Source organism: Macrotis lagotis, chromosome 1, assembly GCF_037893015.1.
Source record: "Macrotis lagotis isolate mMagLag1 chromosome 1, bilby.v1.9.chrom.fasta, whole genome shotgun sequence".
NCBI lineage: Eukaryota > Metazoa > Chordata > Mammalia > Peramelemorphia > Peramelidae > Macrotis > Macrotis lagotis.
In genome coordinates, this window is record NC_133658.1 from 310,385,180 (window position 1) to 310,408,299 (window position 23,120).

The following is a 23,120-nucleotide window of genomic DNA, read 5'->3' on the forward strand; positions in this document are numbered from 1 at the left end:
CCAGTGCCATAGGCAGACATTCAGGACCAATTTTCCAATTGAAGGGAATAAATAAATTCAGGATGACAGTACTTTGTGTGCACAGAATTCTACACATGAGCACCCTAATGTGAGGTGGTTCCTTATAGGGATCTGTAATTGTATGGGCAGTTGGAGACACTGCTTTGAACATTTAAATGCCTATAAAATATCTGGATTCCAGGAAGACAGAGAAACCTGGCTTCTATCATATGAATAACTAGTTTGGGGATTTCCCCCTCCTCTTTCAGGGTATATCCTGTCCATCTCTGTGGTGTTTCTTGTCCTTTTGATGATTGGAAGTTCATCCTTCAGCAACTGGTGGTTAGGTTACTGGCTAGATCAGGGAGCTGGGGTAAGTTTCATTTGTGTTATTTATTAAAGAAATTTATGATATCTTCAGTTAGCTACCTTCACTCTCAGTTCACTAAATGCAAACATTTTTAAGTTTTCACTAATAACTAGAGAAATAACTAGAAATGTCTTAACTTAGAGCAAAATTAGTGCACTGGGGGAGGGAAGCATTCAACTTTTGGGTAGTTATATTAGAAGATGTGGGGGTTAGACCCTTGTCCTGACTGAGGCTTTGAGGGAAGGTAGGCCCTCTGAGTGGGGCACTATAGTGATGTGATTCTGAGGAAGGGTGACAAGATCTTCTACACAAGATTGTGAGCAAGTGATGATGATATTTGTCCTTCATTCTTGAAGAAGACCATGACATCAGGGAGGTGATGCCATGACAAGCATGTGAATTGGATTTGAGTATAAGGATGACTGGAGATGGCCCTGGATGTGAAGCAGTTAGGGTTAAGTGACTTGCCCAAGATCAACAGTTAGTAAGTGTCAAATGTGTGAGACTAAATTCAAATTTCTGTCCTCATGACTCCAAGGTCAGTGTTCTATCCAGTGTGCCACCTAGCTGCCCTGTGGGGCAAGTAGCACAAAGAGGACAGAGGAATACTATTACTTGAAGACAGCAGAAACCATGAGGAAGAATTAGAAGCTCCATGAGGTCAATGACCCGGGGCAAAGTCCTTTGTGTCCTGTGCTACCAAGATCAGAATCAAGGAGGCCTCAAATTCAAACCATAACATGTTTTCCCAAGACAGAGTCCTGCCAAAATGAACAACTGATAATATAGTCAGAAGGCCTGACTTTGAGTAAGTCACTTTCTCTTTTATAGGCCTCAGCTTTCCTCAATTAGCAAAAGTGTGGTGGTTAAATTACATGATTTTTCTGAGTTTTTCTCATAGTAGAAAGAGGACTAGATTTGAAATTAGTAGATCTAATTCGGGACTACCTGTATTACCTTAGACAAATTACTTTCCTGGCCATCAATTTTTCCATAAGTAAAATGAAGGAGTTGAGCTGAGGGATATCTCTGGTCCCTTGAAGCTCTAAATTTCATGAACCAAAAGTGTTTCTAAAAAGAACTAGTTTTGAAAGTTTCTTCAATATGGCCACAAATGGAAATGCCCATTTGCTTCTGTCCTCTGTATTACCTACCCCTGCTCAGTTCTTCTTCACTCCTCCCTACTTCATGTTTCTCTGTGGCAGCCACAATGTCCAATGTCCCCAGCATGCAGACAGCCACTAAATCCCAAAGAACCTTTGGAACTGGACATATCCTAGAAATTTCTACCAATCTTTGGGAAGAGCAAATGAAATCATCTCCCTAGAGGGGACCCTTGGAAACAAAGACTTTTCATCCTTGGGGAAAGAGATTACAAAAGTTATTGTATCTTCGACTTTCCAAAGGAGGGCTTCAAGATACCAGGAGAAGAGCTTTAGTTACTGACTAAAGAAATTTTAAAGACTTTAGAGAAGACTGGAAAATACCCCATCATCTTGATGATGGTATCTTCTCTTTACTTTTCAAGGGCAGCTTGGCTACTAACACTTCATGCATTTTCTTGTTCTCCATAAAGGGCAGATCCAAACTTAGAGGATGATGGAGTCTTCTTCCCAAGTTCTTCATAAGTTATACTAGGAGGAAGGCACTGAGAGTTTTGTTTTATACAAGGCTCATCCATCAGTCTCATAATTTCCATTTGTGTTATTAACATAAGCAATAAAAGCTTTTTAGAAAACAGCCTGTGTTTGTTCCTTAATGATTATGTGAATTTAAACACACAGCCCAGGGAAAAATTTAAAAAGGTATTTCTAGGTAGGATATTATGTCTTCTTGGATTGCCACCAGAGAACCACATTCTCACCTAAAAGAGATGATGCCAGAAAGAAGTTTAAGGTCATAATGAGAATCCCTTTAATTCATTTAAAACATTTCTCATAAGGGGCTCAAACATATTAACTCCTTTTCTCTGCTAGATGCAGGTAGAAAGATATGTCTTATTTTATAGAAGGAAAACTGAGTCTCCAAAACACAAAGTGACTTCTTCAAAATCACTCATAGCAGGTAATTGTGAAGAGAGCTCTGGCATCCCATTCCCCAATGGTCACTTTGAATTGGTGTGTACAATTTCACAACATGCTTAGTTTTACTTTGCTTTCTGAAAGCTCTCATGTCCAATGCAGTTGAGGTCATAGAGTTGTAGGAAGCCAAAGGGATGAATTCGATTTTGGAGTTCCCTCAGCCATCCATCTACCCTTGTTCTCTTGTTCTGCCTTTGAAATTAAAGATGTTCGATTGTTTGCTTGGTAGTCGCACTAAATAGAGGACTTATGCTGCCAACATGAGAAATGGTTGCCTTAGATTCCTGGACCTTGAGATGCAAAATCATTGGTTGATAGCTGACTTTATGTTACCATCCATAATTCAAATTTTCAAAATCTATTCCATCCTCCTTTTTAAAAGTTTTTCCCTGAAATGCTCTTTAACCTCCCTTTCCCTTACTTTGTCCAAGGCCATTCAGATTTATCACTCATTTCATGAGTTTTCTGTTTGTTTTCTTTCATCAGATGGGCTGTAGGACTTATGATAATGAGACCTCTTGTCAGACTAGTGATATATTGATGAATTCCAACCAATCCATTTACCAGTGGGTGTATGTGGCCAGTATGATGGCTGTGATACTTTTCAGCATTATAAAAGGATTTGTTTTCACCAAGACAACTCTAATGGCATCTTCCACATTACATGACCAGGTATTTGAAAAGGTACGGCTGAGTAGGTATTTTGCAAATTCAGAGATTTCTGGGGTGGGCAGCTGTGGTGGTAGATGGAAAACAAAAAATAACCCCAACATGGGATTTACTAAATAGAGAACCATAAGTTTTGGTTCTGAGTCCCTGATCTATTATTTGTTATATGTGCTATCTTCCTGAGCTTCAGTTTCTCCATTTGTAAAACAAGGATGTTGGGAGAGATACTTCTAAGATCCCTTCAAAAAACAGACTCCTATGTGTTATAATGGAAAGAAAGATTTGAGGTCAAGGGACCTGAAGTACAAATCCTACCTCATCTGCTAATTATCTAGTGACCTCACTGAGTCAAAGTTTCCTCATCTGTAAAATTAGAGGTTTGAACTAGATGACTGTCTCCCAGGCAGGCCAAATTGTTTCATCTTTATGGATTAAATGAAAAGTGGAAAAGTTGGACTATATGTCCAGGACTGTATGTTTAGGTCTAGAACTAGGATCCTGAGTCTGACAATAAGGAGTAGAGGGAAAACAAAAACAACAAATACTAAACACAAAAACTAGATTTGGAGTCAGAGGACCTGATTTAAACCTTTATGCAGTTCTTTCCCTATGTGACAATGGGTTAGTCACCCCACATTTGGAAACTCAGTGTTCCCCATTGTGGACCCTCTTGGGTCTTTCCTAGTCCTTGGCCCTATCACACAAATTCCAGTAGTTTTGAGTTTGCTCAATCACCCTGGAACACTGCACCAAAGATCACAGATCCATATAAATTCTTGTTTTTCCCTCCCACAGATCTTAAAAAGCCCAATGAGTTTCTTTGACACAACTCCAACTGGCAGGCTAATGAACCGTTTTTCTAAGGACATGGATGAGCTGGATGTGAGGCTGCCATTTCATGCTGAGAACTTTTTGCAACAATTTTCTATGGTGTTATCTATTCTAGTTATATTAGCGGCAGTGTTTCCTGCTATACTCTTGGTGCTGGTTGTTCTAGCTGTCATTTTCTCCATTCTCTTACGGTAAGTTGTTGATGCTGCTATTAAGTCTTTTTTTTGGAAGTGCAGTCAAAGACCCTTTATCAGATGGTAATATGGCAGCATAAATGCTACATGATTTTAAATATCTGTATTTTACCCAGGTTATAGAATAAAACAATTTTTTTGAGTTTCTATTTTCTCACTCTGATAGGGCTCTGAACTTGCTAGGCTCTTAGATATGCTGCTTCCTAGCTGTGTGACTTTTGAGTCATTTAACCTTTCTAGGTCTAGTATTTCTATCTGTAAAATGGGGATAATAATTTTACTGCCTTTCTATCATCATTATCTTTTATTTTTCTGGACCACAGTTTTATCATTTGTAAAATGACCTCTAAAGTCCCTTTAGAATTCTAACATTCAATTATTCTATATTATGGATCATTCCTAATTCCCTAACTCCCACCTTCCAGCTGTCCTTTGTCAGACCAACTATCTCTATACCTTGATTACTAAAAAATTAGCCAGAGGAAGTGAAGACACTGAAATGATGTGGCATAGAAAGAGCAATTTGAAGAATCATTAAAGTGTCCCTTGATTGAGAAGTCCAGTACCAGGTCAAAAAATGGTCTAAATCAGCTAATCTTTACGGAAAGGAATTAAAAGTGTAAACCTAGAGGTCCTAAGACTTCTAATTATTAGGGGAAAAGCAATGCCTCAGAAGAAGGTTCAGGCTTTCAAAACTTAGCTCTTAGTTACTCTAAAGATTCTAATTCAGCCTAATTGAAACACAGCTACCTCCACTATATGTGGTATATATATAGGTATATAGCATATAGGCCTCCTACAGAGGCATGCAAAAGTACTTTCTATTTTAGCATTTCTCATTATAAGTCATTATAGAACAATTAGGAATCTTCTACAAAGATCAACCTCAATTTACTGTTAAAAAATTGAGGAACAAAATGCCTGTGGAACCTACTCTCAATTGAATCTTGGTATTTTGGGGGGCTAAGACTTTCAGAGTTTTACATAGTTTTCTTGAGCTTAATTTATTTTAATCTCATTTTAATCTTGGAGAAAGTTTGGTTTCAGAATTGTTAATTCCTGCAATATGACTTCATGCTCTAGGGATAATGACTATGTTGTTGACTGTGGTCAATTAAGATTTGCCCCCCTTAAGGGAAATGATGGGGTCTTCAAAAAATTCTTGCTATCAATTTGACACCATTTCTCTAATCCTTCCCACTGATCCTGTATATTTACCTATGTTCTATTCAATATTTAGTTATATCACACAGAATCATCACCTTGTTTTCAGTATAGTTTTCATGAACATACTAAGGACAGTGCCAAGACAAAAATGCTAACTCACCCCGTAAAAGTTGCAGAATTATGGTTATAGGATTACTCTAGATGTCATATATTTCAACACCAGTCTTATGGATATATATTACATTGTATCTTAAATATGTAGGCTGATTATAATCATTGCTAATAGAGGGAGACAGTATGATATAGTAGATAGAATTTTGAATTTGGAGGCAGAAAAACTGGGTTCACATTTTGGTTCTGACATTTACTAGCTCTGTGGCTCTAGGAAAACCACTTTTACTTTTCTGATTCCCAGTTTCCTCATCTGTAAAATGGAGACAATACTATATAGGCTATTTGTCTCAGAGAAGGAGAGAGTAGTCTTTGCCCTAGAAGAGATTTTCATTTAATATGTTACAGGACATTCACCTGACATTAGGAAAAAGCTCTCCTGAAATGAACTTCAATAAAGCTATATTGATAATGCTCCCCTGATGAATACCTCAAATGCGCAAGTCAATTTTTGCATCATTCGATGCATCTGGTCCTTCTTGGGTTGACCTAAAATTATTGGATTATAGGATTTAGAACTAGAAGGGACCTGGGGGATCATTTAGTCCAATGCTTTCATTTTACAGATGGAAAAACTGAGGCCCAGAGGAGAGAGATGATTTGCCTAATATCACACAGACATTGAGTGGAAAAGGCAGGGTTCTAAGCCAAGTCATCTGAATCCAAATCCAGGGAGGTATCTGATACCCAAGGTAGACAACAAAGCCTAGATATAAAAGATGTACTTAGGTGCTCCTACCTCTACCTCCACCTCCACCACCTCCATCTCCACCCCCTCCAGCTATCAGACTACAAGACAAACCTGCCTGAATTATTTTCAGTTCCTTGAGTTATTAGAATCCAGGTCCTGCCTGTATTATCCCTAACTCCTTGGGTGGCAATTGATGAGTTTGGATCTTTTATCTCAATTTAGTTTTAGCTGCAAATGTAGAGGATGAAATAAGTTAATCTTCAGGATTCCCCCATGTAAATATTAGCTCTCCAGGTGGTGGTCACTTACTGATGATACTCCTGATGGCCCCACATACAACTTTCCTTGCTTTTCTGCTTTTTTTTTTTTTACAGAATTTTCCACAAAGGAATCCAAGAGCTGAAGAGAGTGGAAAACATCAGTCGATCTCCTTGGTTCTCTCACATCACCTCCTCCATGCAAGGTCTGGGCAGCATTCATGCCTATGATAAAAAGGAAGAATTTATCAGCAGGTAAGCACCAAACAGTGCCCTGGAGCCATCTCAGTACCATATTGTCAACTTGTTAATAGGATCAAATGACACTTCAGCATTAGTTTTTTCACTTCGATCTGTGCAAAAGGCTTTGACCTTCTGTAGCGCTTCTATAGCGGATGCCCTAAGAACCCCCCACAGTCTGAGGCAGTGCTAAATGACTGGACCCCATGCAGTCTAAAACTCTTAATTAAATTAGGAGACCCTTTTTTTCTGTGTAGAGTCAGCCCTTAGGGAAACTGGGTTCTTGGTCCAATTTACTTTTGGAAGCATCTTAACTCCATGTCTAGCATCTCTCTTTCCCCTTTCTGGTGTTTTCAAATCTTTTCTTTGGCCCCTCTTAAGTGCTCCATTCTACAGGACAAATTATAAAGGAGTCTACAGAACCACAATTGATAAAGATCTGAAGTTTTACAACTCTCCCTGGGAAATTTATATTTAAACACACTAAGTTGGGAGACTAAAAAGCTTAAATTACCTCAGGAATGAATCCCTTTAAAAGGTGCTAAAGCCAATCATCAGGCTTTAGGGCTCCCTACATTTCTTCTGAAGGTACCTTGCCTTCAATCCTACAGATCTTTCGCTTTATACTTCTTACAAAACTTCCCTTATTCCCAAACTCCAAGTTAAGGGGTTCAACCCTTCTAGATCTTCCTGGCCTCTGAGCCAGTTGGACTCACTGAATTAAGCTCTCTGCTCCAAGCTCTAAAACTATAATTCTATGAATCTAAATAACAAATTGAGGTTAAGGCAAGAGCATATAGAAGAAATCTACTTAGGCCTAGTCCTTAAGTTATAATAGATAAAAGTTCACTCAATATCTAGACTGATCAACCTGATTCACTCTATAATGAACATTATCAGGATTCTAGAGAGGATGAGGTCATGTGTTAACCATCTTCGGGTTTCTTGATGAAGCATACTGCTTCATTCTTGCAGGTCCATGTTCATTTCCAGTCAAACAAAAATGCCCCAATGGTAGCCTTGGGGTGTTTCCTCCCCAGTAACAGGTAACCAGTACTCTAGCTATCTAACTTCACATGCTCTTTCCATTCTAACAAAGGAAAAAAAATAAGGAAATTCCAGCAGTTAAATAAAATAGTTGCCATTACTTCAAAACCAGAATAATTCAACCCATTATTTTCATAAAAGACAACCATATTCTATACCAATGTTAATAGTAGAATTTTAGTTATTGTCATAGTAAGGGAAATATTTAAAGGAAAATGACTGCTTATAATCATCTTAAATTGCACAAAATAGGCAAAAAGTCACTTATACATATACCAAATACATTGAGTTCTTCAGACAAAACAGTCTTGAAGTTAACTTACTGCCTCACACAGAATTTAGCAATTATTTACAAGGGAGTGGGGCATAGGAATGAAATGCTTCTTTACAAATCAAATCTTTCAGATTCTTTCAGATTCTTTCATTTAATCCAGAGGTTCCTTTATAACCACAAAAATGCTTTTAACCCTGAGTTGCAAGAAGAGTTGAAGATGAACACCCTAAGAAAGTCTTTTTACTTATATTTTGGGGCTCCTGTAGAAATGTCCTCTGCACTGAAAGCAGAGCCCCACCTTAACAAAGAGTTAATATCAAGTCATAGGCTGAGAAAATAAGCAAACAACAGAAGAAAAAATCTGACCATAGACAATTACTTTGGTCCCATGGAGGAGCAAAGTATACACTCAGAGGACAGAAAATTCAAGGCTTCTGAATCCAAAACCTCCAAGAAAAATAGGAATTGGTCTCAGTCTATGGAAGAGCTCAAAAGAGATTTTGAAAATCAAGGGAGGTAGAGGAAAAATTGGGAAGAGGACTGAGAGTGATATGAAAAAAAAATCATGAAGATATCAATGTTCTCTTCTTTAAAATGCTCAATCCCTCCACATCCAGAGACTCAATATTTTGCCTTCAAGTTGGGGATAAGGGAGGGGGAGAATCCGAAAGTAGAAGGATGAAAGGACTGGGAGAAAATATCAGAATTTTTATGTTTATTTCTGGGTGGGAGGAAAGTATTCAAATTTTATGTTTTTTTTTTTTTGAGAATAATATCTTTGATGTTTTATGGACCCATAAAAATTACAAAAAAATATATGTATTAACTGACAGTTGGGAATCACAATGTTAAAGGATTTATAATTCACTACAGATTTCCTCAGTAGGAACTTCATTTATTGGCAGCCTCCCCAAGGACCAAAAATTTTTCTTAAAAGACTAATCTATTTCAAAGCCTGATTCTAATTGTCTTGTATCCTAAATTTTGAAACAAAGCTCAAAGATCAAACAGTATTACATATTATCAGTTTAGTTAAAGGCATTACCAGTCATACAGGTTAAAAAAATTTTTTTAATACAAAAATTTGCATAAAGCCTAGGTCTTTCTTTCTTACCCATGCTAAATGTACAGAGACTAGTCCTGTTCCCTTCTGATTAGCACAGGAGCTTTTTCCAACTTGGTTCAGTTTGCCATTCCCTTAACCCCTTAAGCAATCTGGTAGCCCCAGTTACTTAGAGTAAAAACCAAACTTAGGGGATCAGCCAAGCTTCTCCAGTAACAAGGATTACAGGCATGACTAGCTTCCTGCAATTGTTTCTGCCCAGATTTCTTATGACAAAGTCTCAAAAAATAACACATCCCCGTATAACTTTCCCATAAATTTCCAATAAATATTTACTGATGATTTATCTTGCCAAGAATTTTTCTCATATCATATACTTCTAAAGGGGTTTAAATTCTAATTCTAACAGGTTGCTTCAGGAACTATTCCCAATTTGAACCCCAGATGGTGATTGTATATCTTGTGAAACTAATCACAAAGATAATGCCTCTGATCTCTTAATAACTTCCTAATCTGTCAACTGAATTTTTGGAATTTATATCTGTACAAAAGAAACATCATGGCAGATGGAAGGGTTTGGGTTTTTTTGCTATTGTTGATTTTTTGGATTTTTTTTATGTTTTTGTTAAACTAAGCAGAAGAGAAAATAAACTAGAAGAGAAAAGAAGCATTTGCTGCAAAGCTAGTCAAAAGACCAGTTTGAGGATACTTAAAAACATGTGGGATTGATGGCTGCCCATATATGTGACAGTTTATTTTACTGACATAATATACATTAATAAAAATTCAGCATGATCTAAAAATATTAAAAAGCATACATAGAGAGGCAGCTAGGTGGAAGAGTGAATAGAGACTTGTCCTGGAGTCAGGAAGACTTGAGTTCAAATGTGACCTCAGGCATTTAATAATTAACTGGCTAAGTGACCTTGGGCAAATCATTTAATCTCACTGCCTTGCAAAAACAAAAACAAAAACAAAAAGCATAGAAATGGAATCACATGAGTAAGTAGAGACTTTAGAAGCCATCTAATTTGGCCTTCTACAAATATCCACTAGAAAACTATAATGTGGAGAAGCCCACCCTCTCTCCAAATAGCCTGTTCTACTTTTGTACAGTCCTAAAAATGATAGAACGGTAGCTAACTATGGCATTTTCGTAGATCATAAACTAATGGTGTTTTCAACATATAGAAAATACTTCATGGTCCTAGTCTTTCTTAAGCTTCTGCTTGCAGATGTTGAAAAAAATGTCTAAATAATCTAAATTCTCTATTTCAGGTTTCTCTTTACTTAAATTCTTTTTATTTCAGGTTTAAGATATTAAATGATGAAAATTCTAGTCACCTTTTGTATTTTAATTGTGCACTCCGGTGGTTTGCACTAAGAACAGATATCCTCATGAACTTAGTCACTTTCATTGTGGCCACACTGGTGACTCTGAGTTACTCTTCAATCAGTGCTTCATCCAAAGGTTTATCCTTGTCCTACATCATCCAGGTAACATCTGACCTCAGGATGGGTATAACTTAAATATATACTCTTTCCTTTGTCTGATACCCACAATTGTTCTTGCTTAATTGATGCTCAGTTGTCACCTTTCATTGGTTCAAAGGTGGCATCCTCCAATTTTGTCAAAGGTTTTCTATTAATAGCATTAATTTCCTAAAAAGGATGGTCTTTGCGTTGCCACAAAGTACCAGTAAATTTCTTACTTAGTAAAATCTATGAATATATTTTTCCTTGTTTTTGATTTTATTTAGAGTTAGTTCCTTTTTAACAGTGACTAAATTAAAAGTACTTGAGACTTGTAAGAGAGGTTGAAAAATAAATTTAAAATCTTGGTTTGGTCAAAGTGACAGAATAAAGGAGGAAAGGATGTGAGGGAGGAAAGGTAGGAAGAAAGAAAGATAATGAAGAAAGGAAAGAAGGAAGAGGGAAAAGTATTTACTAAATGCCTACTATGTTCCAATCACTGTATTAAAGTGCTTTACATCTCATTTGATCCCCATAACAACTGGGCTAGGTAAATGCTCTTATTTTCTCCAATTTGCATTAGAGATAACTGAGGCAAATGAAAGTTAAGTGACTTACCCAGTCATAAAGCTTGTGTGTGTGTATTATTATATATAATATATACACATATGTATTTATGTATGTACATAAATATGCATATAAACAATTGAATATTTTTATATATATTTGTTTATATATCCATATATATCTATCTTAGATAACATAATCATGTGCTAGGTGGTATTATATAGACTATGTATACTATTGAAATTATTAAAAGGAAAAGACTTTTCTGAGTTGGAATAATCAAGAAAGGTTTGATTTGTTGCATCATTTTAAAAAATTTATTTACATATTATTAAAATATTCTTGTTTAAGAGTAAACATAATACCCCCTCCCCCCACAAAAATATAAGACCTCATGAAAAATAAAGTGAAAGAAAGAGAAAAATGTGTTTTAGTCTGTGTTCTGATACTATCAGCTCTGTCTCAGGTGGATCATATTCTTTACCATAAGTCCATCATAGAAGTTACTTCCATATTTTTTCCACAGTTGCTATTATTGATTGTAACTTTCTCCATCCACTCCTCCCCACTACCATATATTAATTTTTCTCTCCTTTCACTCTGTCCCTCTTCTAAAACATGCCATATGGTAGTTGGGTGGCGCAGCAGACAGAGCACCGGTCCACATAACACCCCAAGACTCAGCAACCACCCAGACTCATGGGCCTGGATAGCACCCAATCCCACCACCTTGCAAAAAGTAAAAAAGAAAATGTGTTATATCTGACTATCCTTTCCTATGATCTACCCTCTTCTCTATCACTCATATCCCCTCTCCCCTTCCCCCTCCCCCCTGTCCCTCTTCTCTCCTTTTTCTTCTAGATGTGTATACTCTATTGAGTGTGTATGCCGTTTCCTCTCTGAGACATTTCCAATGAGAATGAAGGTTCCCTCATTTCTCCTCACCTTCCCCTCTTCTATACCACTGCAAAAGCTGCATGAAGTATCTTTTACATGAAATAGCTTAGCCTATTCTACCTCTCCTTTCTCTTATTCCCAATACATTTCCCTTTCACCCATTGACTTCATTTTTACAATATATCTTCAAATTCAGCTCTCTCCTGTGCCTCATCTATAAAAGCTCCTTCTATCTGCTCTATTAAATGAGGTTTATATGAATATTATCAGTATTATCTTTCCATGGAATACATGCAGTTCATCATCATTAAATCCCTCATCATTTACCCTTCTCCTCTGCTCTCTATGCTTCACCTGAGTCCCAGATTTGAAGATCAAACTGTCTATTTAGCTCTGGCCATTTCAACAGGAACATCTGAAATTTCCCTGTTTCATTGAAAGTCCATATTTTCCCCTGGAAGAGGATGTTCAATTTTGCTGGGGAGTTGATTCTTAGTTGCATTCCCTTCTGGAATATTTTATTTTTAAGTCCTATGAATCCTTAATGTAGGTGCTGCTAAGTCCTGGGTAATCCTGACTGTAGCTCCATGATATTTGAATTGTTTCCTTCTGGCCGCTTGTAATATTTTCTCTTTGACTTGGGAGTTCTGGAATTTGGCCATAATATTTCTGGGGTTTTTTTTTGGTATCTCTTTCCAGGGGAGATTGGTAGATTCTCTCAATTTCTCTTTTGCCCTCTGCTTCTAGGATATCAGGGAAATTTTCCTATAGAAATTTTTTAAAAATGAGGTCAAGGCTCTTTTCCTGATCATGACATTCAGGTAGACTGATAATTTTAAAATTATCTTTTCTGAATCTGTTTTTTCCAGATCAGTTGTTTTTTTTCAATGAGATATTTCACATTTTCTTCCAGTTTTTCATTCTTTTGGTGTTGAATTATGTCTTGATTTCTCACAAAGTCATCAGCTTCCATTATATATCTGAAGGATTTGTTTTCCTCAGACAACTTTATCTCCTTTTTAATCTGGCCAATTCTGCTTTTTAGACATTCTTCTCCATAACCTTTTGAACTGCTTTATCCATTTGACCTAAGCTGGTTTTTAATATGTTTTCTTCAGCATTTTTTTGGATCTCCTTGACTAAGCTGCTGACTTCATTTTCATGTTGTTCCTGCATCTCTCATTTCTTTTCCCAATTTCTCTTCTACTTCCCTTACTTGATTTTCAAAATCTTTTTTGAGCTCTATCATAGCCTGAGCCAAACTTCTATATTTCTTGGAATCTTTAGATGCAGAAGCTTGGACTTTCTCATCTTCAGATTGTGTATTTTGATCCTTCATGGGACCAAAGTAATTATCTTTGGTTGGGTTCCTTTTTTTCCCCTGTTTACTCATTTCCCCAGCATGTGCCTGGTTTTGGGGTGCTTCCTGAATTTTTGAGTTTTATTGGGACACCCCCACAAGGACCTCAGTATGTGAAGCTCTGACTGCTCTCTTGGTCTGTTGAATGGCCACAAGCTCACCCCTCTGGGGCCCCAGACTGCAACCAGGGTCTGAATATGGTCAAAGCCCTAGAGTCTTATCCCAGTGACAGAGGACGGACCTCGGCAGTCTCCCTCCACTCCCTTACCTTCTGTGGGCTGAGTGCTCAGGGAACAGCTGCTGGGCAGCTCCTGCTGGGTGGCTGCACAGGCCTGCTTCCATTTCCTGGGGTCTGGGCTATGCTGAGGGTCACAGCTGTGCTGAGGAGAGCCACACTGGCCTGGGCTTTTCACTTGCTCTGGCAGAGGTCTCCATGCTGTTCTTCCAAGTTGTGCTTGGTGCTCCCTGGGGTGGCAAGTCAGGAAACTGCTTCTGCTGCCAGAAGTGGGGGCTCCCAGGCACCCCTGGCACTATTCCTTGAAGGCTGAAGCTCCTTGCCACCCCTCCAACCCCATGAAACAGACTTCCCACTACTTTCCAGGTTACCTTGGGCTGGAGAATTGCCTCACTAGATCTTTCTGTGGGTTCTATCTCGCAAAAATTTAGTTAGAGTCATAATTTTAAGGTTTTTGAAATATTTTGGAGAGAGCACCTAAGAGAGGCTGGTTTCCTGTCATCACCTTGACTTAATAATCTTAATATTTAATAATCTTCCATTGCAACCTTAATAATCTTCCATTGCATCATTTTTTATCAATGATGGATAAATGCTTAAGTGTCAAGCTAATCAAATCAAGAGGTAGATTTAAGATTAACCTTGAAGAATGAATAGGAATTGGATTGGCAAAAAGAAAGGAGAACATAGAAGTAGAGACTATATAGCATGAGTCAATTAATGAGAATTTTTCAGTTGAGGTGGGAAGAGAACAATAGATATATTTTCTTTACTGGATCAGTGTTCATATTAGGGAAAAGTAGGAAACTGGTTGGACAATATGCAGCCAAATTAAAGAGGTGCCAGGTGAGTGAGATTGATAAAATTAGAGTGTTCAAAGCAGGTCCAAATTGCTTGGATATCCTAGGTAGGAATGATAGAATAGAATCCCATTCTATTTTGTTGGTTTGCAGAACTGGGGCCATGGTTAAGAGGGATGGCCAGTGGCATTCATGTTGTGTCTCTAGAGGTGAAATTCTTGACCTGCAAGAAGGATCATAGGGAAAGCATTTTCCAAAAAATACTTTCATTGATCAAGAATGAAAGTTGGAGATTTGAAAGCAACCATAGTTCTGACCATAAAGATGCCAACTAGCAAGGCAACATTATTTGCATGATCCATCAGGCAACTTCCAGGAAATTAAAGTCTTTGAGTTCTGGGGGAGAATGGATGCAGAGCTGAAAAGAACAGATCATCAAGAGATAGGTTAGATTAGTTTGACCCTAAATGAAGATTTGTAACCAAGTAGGAATAAAACTGTAGTTTCACACATTGTATGTATCTGTTTGAATGAGAAACCAAAGCTGTTGAACTTTGAATGTCATTAAGTCAAAATAGCCTAAGCCTTACCATACTGCAGCTCTGTGGTGCCTCATTGATGTGCAAGACTTACGTGTAAAAGGCCAAGTTTTCCCATTATATCCAAGCCAACACCAGTTATCCTGTTTTTACCATATCAGGTCACCAGATTTAGATAGTTCTGGAAGAGATAGTGAGAATAAGTGCATGTCATGATATCCTGTTATTGATGTCATGGTTTTCTTAGAGAATGAAGGACAACAACAATAACAATAAGCAAAATAGAACCATTTTATATTATTGTGCATAATAATCAACAATTCATTCAAAGTAAGAGTTTTAAGAAGTTGAATCTGGTGCCTGTGGGGAATGTGGACTGGAGAGGAAAGAAAACAGATCATTTAGAAAACTACTGCAAAAATCTTAATGTACAGTGTGCTGAATTACAAATGGAGAAAAAAGTCTAAGAGACACAAAGAAAAAGATCTCTAATTTTGATAATGAATAATTAACTGCTAAAGTAGAAATGATAGTAACTTTGTGATGAATTGATCATTCTATCACAGAATTTGTAACAAAGGAGAGGCAAATTTGACACTATCAGATGTGCACCCAAGATTTTAATAAAATAGATGTCAAAGGATTAGAGAATGGATAAATATGATTCCTTGACAAAAAATCTTCTCAGGAAGTTAGCCCAATAGATATTCTCAGTACAAGTCTGAAGATACAAAGACAAACAATTCTGATAAACAAGAAAAAGAGAAGTTGGCTAAAAAGGCACATCTTGTGGATACACAGGGAATTCAGCAGTCATTTTAGTTGTTTGTTTTTTGAAGAAGATGAAAGTAAGATCAATGAATATAGAATGAATACAGAAGCACAGTATGGAATTGCCAAAATAAAGCCAGGAATACTAAGTCTAGAACAAGCTAATGCTAGTGAGGAATATGGACAGCAAAAAGATGCCTTTTATTTTTAAAGATGGTAAGGTTAATAGGAAGACTGAAGAAGTATGGAACTGCTATTCAAGTAAGTAGAGATGGAATAAAGGAAAAGGCATGAGATAAAGGAGGAAAGACTACTCAAATATAATTTGCTTTTTTCCCCTATTAAGGAGAATGATCTTCAGGCAAGAAAGAAAAGAAAAAATGGTTAACAGTGATTTTTGAAACCCAAGAAAACTGAGGAGATAGAGATCTTCTATCTACACTCTGTGAGCTTAAATGAACAGGTTCATACAAACCATATAGCAGAATTTATTTATTTATTTTTTAGGATTTTGCAAGGCAAGTGGGGTTAAGTGGCTTGCCCAAGGCCACGCACCTAGGTAATTATTAAGTGTCTGAGGCTGCATTTGAACGCAGGTACTCCTGACTCCAGGGCCAGTGCTCTATCCACTATGCCATCTAGCCACACCCCATATTGCAGAATCCTTAAAAGAACTGGTAGTTGTGACTAATGAAGCATTGTCAATAATCTCTAAAAGATAGGCAAAACCTGGGAGGTGCTACAGGACAAGAGAAGGGCAAATATACTGCTTTTTCTTTTAAGTGGAGGAGGTGGAATCAATAAAATATTAGTTTGTTGTGATGATTTAAATACTTGGTAAAATCATATAGTTATTAAAAGGATGTTTATTTTGAGCATTTAAATAGGGGAGCTAGTAATACTTAGTAGCAGACATAACTATGAAGAACAGGTCATGAAAATCAACCCCTCCCTCCCCACTTCTCATCCCCTTTCCCATCCTCTTCTTTTTTTTTTCTTTTCTTTGTTTGGGAATGCAATGAATATAGTATCATCCTAAGTTTCTCAGTAAATCATTAGATAAAATCATCTTTTATTTTCCTTGTGAACAAGATGAAGAGAACCAAGTTATTCAATAATTCAATTGGATGTATTCAGAAATGGTTGAATGGTTGGAGAGGGGTCTCTGCTGGTGCGTCCCAATGACCTGTCTGTGATTATTTGACATTTTTTATCAGTGGGTTTGATGAAGGCATAGGTGACAGGTTTCAGCAAATCTACAGTACCTATAAAGCTAGGAGAGAGAGCTAACAGATGATTAATGTAAGAAGATTCTAACAAGCTAGAATTATACATTGAATCTAATAAGATATTATAAAAGCAATAAAGTCTCTTGAAATAATAATAGTTAATATTTATATAGTACATACTATGTTCCAGGCTTTGTGTAAAGCACAATTATTATTTTATTTGAAACTTACAACCATCCCAGGAAGAATTTTACTAATTTGACAGGTTAAGAAATTGAGGTCCAGAGTTACACAGGTAGCAAGTGTTTGAGGCTGGGCTTAAACTCACATCTTACTGATTCTAGGCCAAGAACTCTATCCACTAGACAACTTAGTTGCCTATCAGTCTAATAAATTGAACTGAATACTGCTATTGAACAAAAATGGGCAAATATGTAAAGGACAAGAATATTAGAAGTATTTGGTTTTTTGTTTCCCTGCTTGGTGTAACTTGGTGATGGTCATCCATGAGAAATTAAAAATGTCAAATGGTCCTTCCTCAATTATGTGTGACTTTGTTCTGTGCTGATTGGCACAGTGATGAGAAGGAAGGGGATGCTACTAAGGCTGGATAGATAATATATAGCTCTGAGTCAACTGCATAGAGATTATAGCTAAACCCATGAGAGCTGAAGAAATAAATCAAGTGAGTATAGAAAGAAAAGTGGGACCATGCCTACCTTAGTGGATGTGGCATAAATGATGAATCAGCAGGGGAGATTGAAAAGTATTGATTAAAACAGAGAACTAGGAGACAGCAGTCTCAGAGTGAAGAGTATCTAGGAGAAAACTAAAATGAGCACTGGAAAAAGTCCATTAGATGTGTTAATTAATAGACCACCAATAACTCTGGAAAGCAATTTTAACAGGAAATGGAGCCATAGTTTGTAAATGATGTTTTCAAAAAGTTTAACTGAGAAAGAAGAATGCTAGATAATGAGAGGTGGCAAAGATGGTAGGCTCTATTGAGCTTTTTTTTTTTTTTTTTTTTGCAAGGCAAATGGGGTTAAGTGGCTTGCCCAAGGCCACACAGCTAGGTAATTATTAAATGTCTGAGGTCGGGTTTGAAGTCAGGTACTCCTGACTCCAGGGCCGGTGCTCTATCCACTATGCAACCTAGCCGCCCCATCTACTGAGTTTTAAGGATAAGGAAAAACTAAAACCTATTTTCAGACAATAGGAAAAGAACTAATAAAAATTAAAGTTTTGAGAGAAAGTAGGAATGAAAGTGGGGGACAATCTACTGGAAAGGACAGTAGGGAAGTGATTCAAGAGAAAAGAATATTGACCTTGGAGACTGAAGGAAAGGGAAAAACGAGACAAGACGATGTCAAGGGATTAAGAGATAAAGAAGTAGGTTTTTTAAATACTTTGATCAGTTAGCATCTGATTCAGTGCCAAGATATGGGGAGCAGTGATTTAGAATAGAGGTATAAAACATAAGGCCTACAGCCTGCAAAAAACCAGAATAAAATAAATTGGAAAATATTTAACAAAATAAATAAAAACACAATAAAGCAAAGATAAGATTACATTTTAAAATTAAGTCATAGTCTGCAAGAAATGCTTATTTATGACTTAGTTGACCTATTTCTATTTGACTTTGAAAGCAATGGTTTAGAAAATAAGCTCATGTATACAATCTTATGAAGGATATTAGAAGATTATGAACAATTGCCTCATAAAAAGAAGCAGTCAAGTTTAAAAGAGTTTAGTGAGATACCCACTAAGTATAATGATCCTGAGTGTAAATAAGGAGGAAGCTGGAAGAATGATCAAAACAAAACAAAAGATGGAAAAGATCTACATTGTTGAATTATTCTAAATTATTGTAATACTCTCATGGGCAAGTTTTTCATATTCATTTTCACAGTTATGATAGCTAATTGCTCATTCTATTTTTTCTCCTTTATTGTATACTTTTTATATCTTTCCTTACTTTGCTTCCCACTCTACTCTAAAGTGAAAGTGGAAAAAGAAAAGAAAATCATAGGTAACTCTAGTAATCTCTAGTTGCAAGTCTGATAGATCCTACTCAAATCGTGGTCTTTCTTTTTTTTTTTAAACTTGCCGTGATTCATCAATTTCACTTTCCCTCTTAGGCCCTTACTGCCTTCTCTGCTGCTTTTTCTGTAAAACTTAATGAATTTCTAGATCCAATTCTGGTGTGTTTGTGTGTGTGTGTGTGTGTGTGTGTGTGTGTGTGTGTGTGTGTGTTTTCCTATGTTCAACCCTCTTTTGCTTGACTCAGATAGTGAGATTTGTGTCTTTTTTACCCAATCCCACACACTTCATGTTTGTATAATCTTCTCATATATCTCCATTATGAGAAATTTAAAATACTGATTCATTTTCTACTAGTATATGCTTTCTCCTTTATTTCCTCTCCTAAAACCAGACTTCCATTTGTTTTTCTTTAGAGAAAACTTTGTAATTTTTTAGACAGTGGGACTTTGTTTTTTTTTTTAACATTTCAAATTTATTTATTTTTCCAACTACATGTAACAGTAGTTTTCAATAATCATTTTTCTACTTTTTCTCCTTCCCTCTCTTCCCTCCTCTTTCCCTGACAGAAAGCAATATAATAGAGACTCTACATTTATAACCATGCTAAACATAGATACATATTAATCAGGTTGTGAAAGAAGCATCACATACAAATGGAAGAAAAAAATTAGAAACCTCCCCAACATAATTCATATTTTTTTAAAAATGGAAGATAATAAACTTTGGTCTGCATTTTAAAAAATATTTATTCTCATTTTGTGCAAATAATTTTTTTATACATTAATAAAATATTCTTGTTTAAGAGTAAACAAAATACCCCCTCCTCCCCAAAAATATAGACTCACTTGAGCGATAAAGTAAGGAGAGAAAAAATTAAAATAAAAAATAATAGTAATAACTGTAGGTATGGCCAGCTGGTGCAATGGATGGAGTACCAGCCCTGGAGCCAGGAGCACCTGAGCCTATATTTGGCCCCATACACCCAATAATCATCCAGCTGTGACATGCAAGCCACCCCAACCCCACTGCCCTGCAACAACCAAAAAAAGGAAAAAAAAGAACCAAAATAAAATAAAATAGTAATAATAGTAGGGATGGCTGGGTGGTGGACAGAGCATTGGCCCTTGAGCCAGGAGCATCTGGGTTCAGATCTGGCCTCAGACACCCAACGATCCAGGCAGGCCACCCAGCCCCATTTGTCCTGCAACCCCTCCAAAAATAATAATAAAAATGTGCTTCAGTCTTTGTTCCAACACCAACAACTCTGTCGCAGGTGGATCACATTCTTTATGATAAGTCCATGGCAAAAGTTACTTCCATATTTTTCCACCATTGCCATTGCTGATCGCAACTTCCTCCTTTCGTATTTCTCCACTATCACATACTATATTTTCTCTCTCCTTTCACTCTGACTTTGCTATAGGGTAGCTGAGTGAAGCAGCAGACAGATCCCTGGTTCTCTGGCCAAGAGACCCCGAGCCCCACTACCACCCCTTAGATCCAGCATCCACCTGGCCCTGTGGTCCCGGACAGGCCATCCATTCCCAGCCCCTTGCAAGAAGTAAAAAAGAAAATGTATTATATCTGACCACTCTTCCCCCATGATCCATCCTCTCCTCCATCACTCACATCCTCCCCTTCCCCCTGTCCCCCCTTCTTACTCCAGATGTCTATACCCCATTGAGTATATATGCTGTTTCCTCTCCCAGCCACCTCTGATGAGAGTGAAGATTCCCTCATTCCCCCTTGCCTTCCCTCCTTCCATATCATTGCAATAGCTCATTGTAATAAAGAAAAATCTTATTATATGAAATATCTTGGCCTATTACCCCTCTCTTTTTTTCTTTCTCCCATTACATTTCCCTTTTTTCTATTGACTTCATTTTTACACCATATTTTATCTTCAAATTCAGCTTTCTCAGGGGCAGCTAGGTGGTGCAGTGGATAAAGCGCTGGCCCTGGAGTCAGGAGTACCTGGGTTCACATCCAGTCTCAGACACTTAATAATTACCTAGCTGTGTGGCTTTGGGCAAGTCACTTAACCCCATTTGCCTCACAAAAATCTTAAAAAAAATTCAGCTTTCTCCTGTGCTTCAACTATAAAAGCTCCTTCTACCTGCTCTATTACCTGAGAAGGTTCATATGCGTATTATCGGTGTCATTTTTCTATGCAGGAATACATGCAGTTCATCATCATTAAGTCCCTCATATGAAAATCTCTATACTTCACCTGAGTCCTGTATCTGAAGATCAAACCTTCTGTTCAGCTCTGGCCATTCCAGCAGGAACATTTGAAATTCCCCTGGTTCATTGAAAGTCCATCTTTTTCCCTGGAAGAGGAAAATTCATTTTTGCTGGGTAGTTGATTCTCGGTTGCATTCTAAGCTCTTTTGCCTTCCGGTATATTCCAAGCCCTATGAGCTTTTAATGTAGTTACTACTAAGTCATGTGTGATCCTGACTGCAGCTCCACAATATTTGAATTGTGTCCTTCTGGCTGCTTGTAATATTTTCTCTTTGACTTGGGAGTTCTGGAACTTGGCTATAATACTAGGGGTTGGTTTTTTGGGATCTCTTTCTCGGGGGGATTGGTGGATTCTCTCCATTTCTATTTTGCTCTCTGCTTCTAGGATATCAGGGCAATTTTCCTGTAGTAATTCTTTGAAAATTATGTCAAGGCTCTCCTGATCATGACTTTCAGGTATTCCAATAATTTTTAAATTATCTTCCCTAAATCTGTTTTCCATAGCAGTTGTTTTTTTCAATGAGATGTTTCACATTTTCTTCTAATTTTTCATTATTTTTTGGTTTTGAAGTATTGAGTCCTGGTTTCTCATAAATTCATCAATCTCCCTGAGTTCTATTCTTTGTCTGAAGGATTTGTTCTCCTCAGAGAGTTTTCTTATCTCTTTTTCCATCTGACCAATTTTGCTTTTTAAAGCATTCTTCTCCTCAATTACTTTTTGTAGTGTTTTATCCATTTGGCCTAAGCTGGTTTTTAGCATGCAATTTTCTTCAGTATTTTTTTTGGATTTCCTTGACTAGGCTGCTGACTTCATTTTCATGTTTTTCCTGCATCTCTCTCATTTCTTTCCCCAGTTTTTCTTCTAACTCCCTCGTTTGATTTTCAAAGTCTTTTTTGAGCTCTGTCATAGTCTGAGCCCAATTTCTGTTTTTCTTGGAGTCTTTAGATGCAGGAGCTTGTGCTTCCTCATCTTCAGACTGAGTATATTGATCCTTCTTGGGATCATAGATAATGTATTTCTCAATGGTCATCCTCTTTTTTCTTTGCTTGCTCATTTTCCCAGCCTAAGCCTGTTTTGGGGTGCTTCCTGAGCTTTTGGGACACTCCCACAAGGGTCTCAGTGATTGAGGCGCTGTCCTCCCTCCTTGTCTGTGAATAACCATATGAGACCCCTCCCCTGCCATGGGGCTGAGGTGGGGGGGCCCTGATGTTCTATGGGGGCCCTAGACTGTGATCAGGATCTGAATGTGTTCAGAGCCCCAGAGTCCTGTTCCAGGGGCAGAGCTCTGCAGTCTCTCTCTCTTCACTCCCCTCCCTAGGATCAATGGACTCATGCCCTGGGGGCTCCTGCTTACTGGCTCCACTTCTGTTCCTGGATCTGGGCTGAGGTGGCCAAACTGCTAGCTGTGTGCCCTGAGGGCTGGGCTTCATGTGCTCACTCTGGCAGAGGTCCCCTTGCTGTTCACCCACTTTGTGCCCAGTGCTCCCCAGGCCGTAGGTCAGGAAACTCCCCCACTGCTGTGACCAGTGGCTCCCAGTGCCCTGGGGCTGCCTCCAGGAGGCTGAAGTTCTTTCACTCTGGTGGCCCACCCCTCGGGCGGGCTGCCCCTCTGACCCTGGGGAGCAGAACCTTTCTGCTCTTTTCCAGGTTACCTTGAGTAGGAGAACTGCCTCACTGGGGGTCTCTGTGGGTTCTGTCTCTTGAAAATTTAGTTGACAGTGGGACTTTGAAGGGACACATGTCTCTTCTTATGAAACACTTCATTATAATTAGCCTTTTCAAATTGTTTGAATGTACTTTGCCTTCCAAAATTTCTTTTGTCTTGTTTTAATTTCAAAGATTCTATTCTGCAAAAATCTGTTCATCAGGAATGCTTACAAGTCTTTTTTGTTATTAGCATCTA

At 37.7% G+C, this 23,120-nt stretch overlaps 1 protein-coding gene across 8 annotated transcripts in view; it reads left to right on the forward strand.

Moving 5' to 3' along the window:
• Nucleotides 1-23,120, forward strand: part of ABCC12 (ATP binding cassette subfamily C member 12) — a 105,718-nt gene that overhangs the window by 48,694 nt on the left and 33,904 nt on the right. For all 8 annotated transcript variants that reach the window (XM_074211405.1, XM_074211404.1, XM_074211406.1 and 5 more), the window contains 5 exons: nt 270-373; nt 2,938-3,135; nt 3,916-4,142; nt 6,549-6,686; nt 10,366-10,552. In XM_074211405.1, coding sequence (XP_074067506.1) covers nt 270-373; nt 2,938-3,135; nt 3,916-4,142; nt 6,549-6,686; nt 10,366-10,552 — 854 coding nt within the window. The remainder of the gene's footprint in view (nt 1-269; nt 374-2,937; nt 3,136-3,915; nt 4,143-6,548; nt 6,687-10,365; nt 10,553-23,120) is intronic.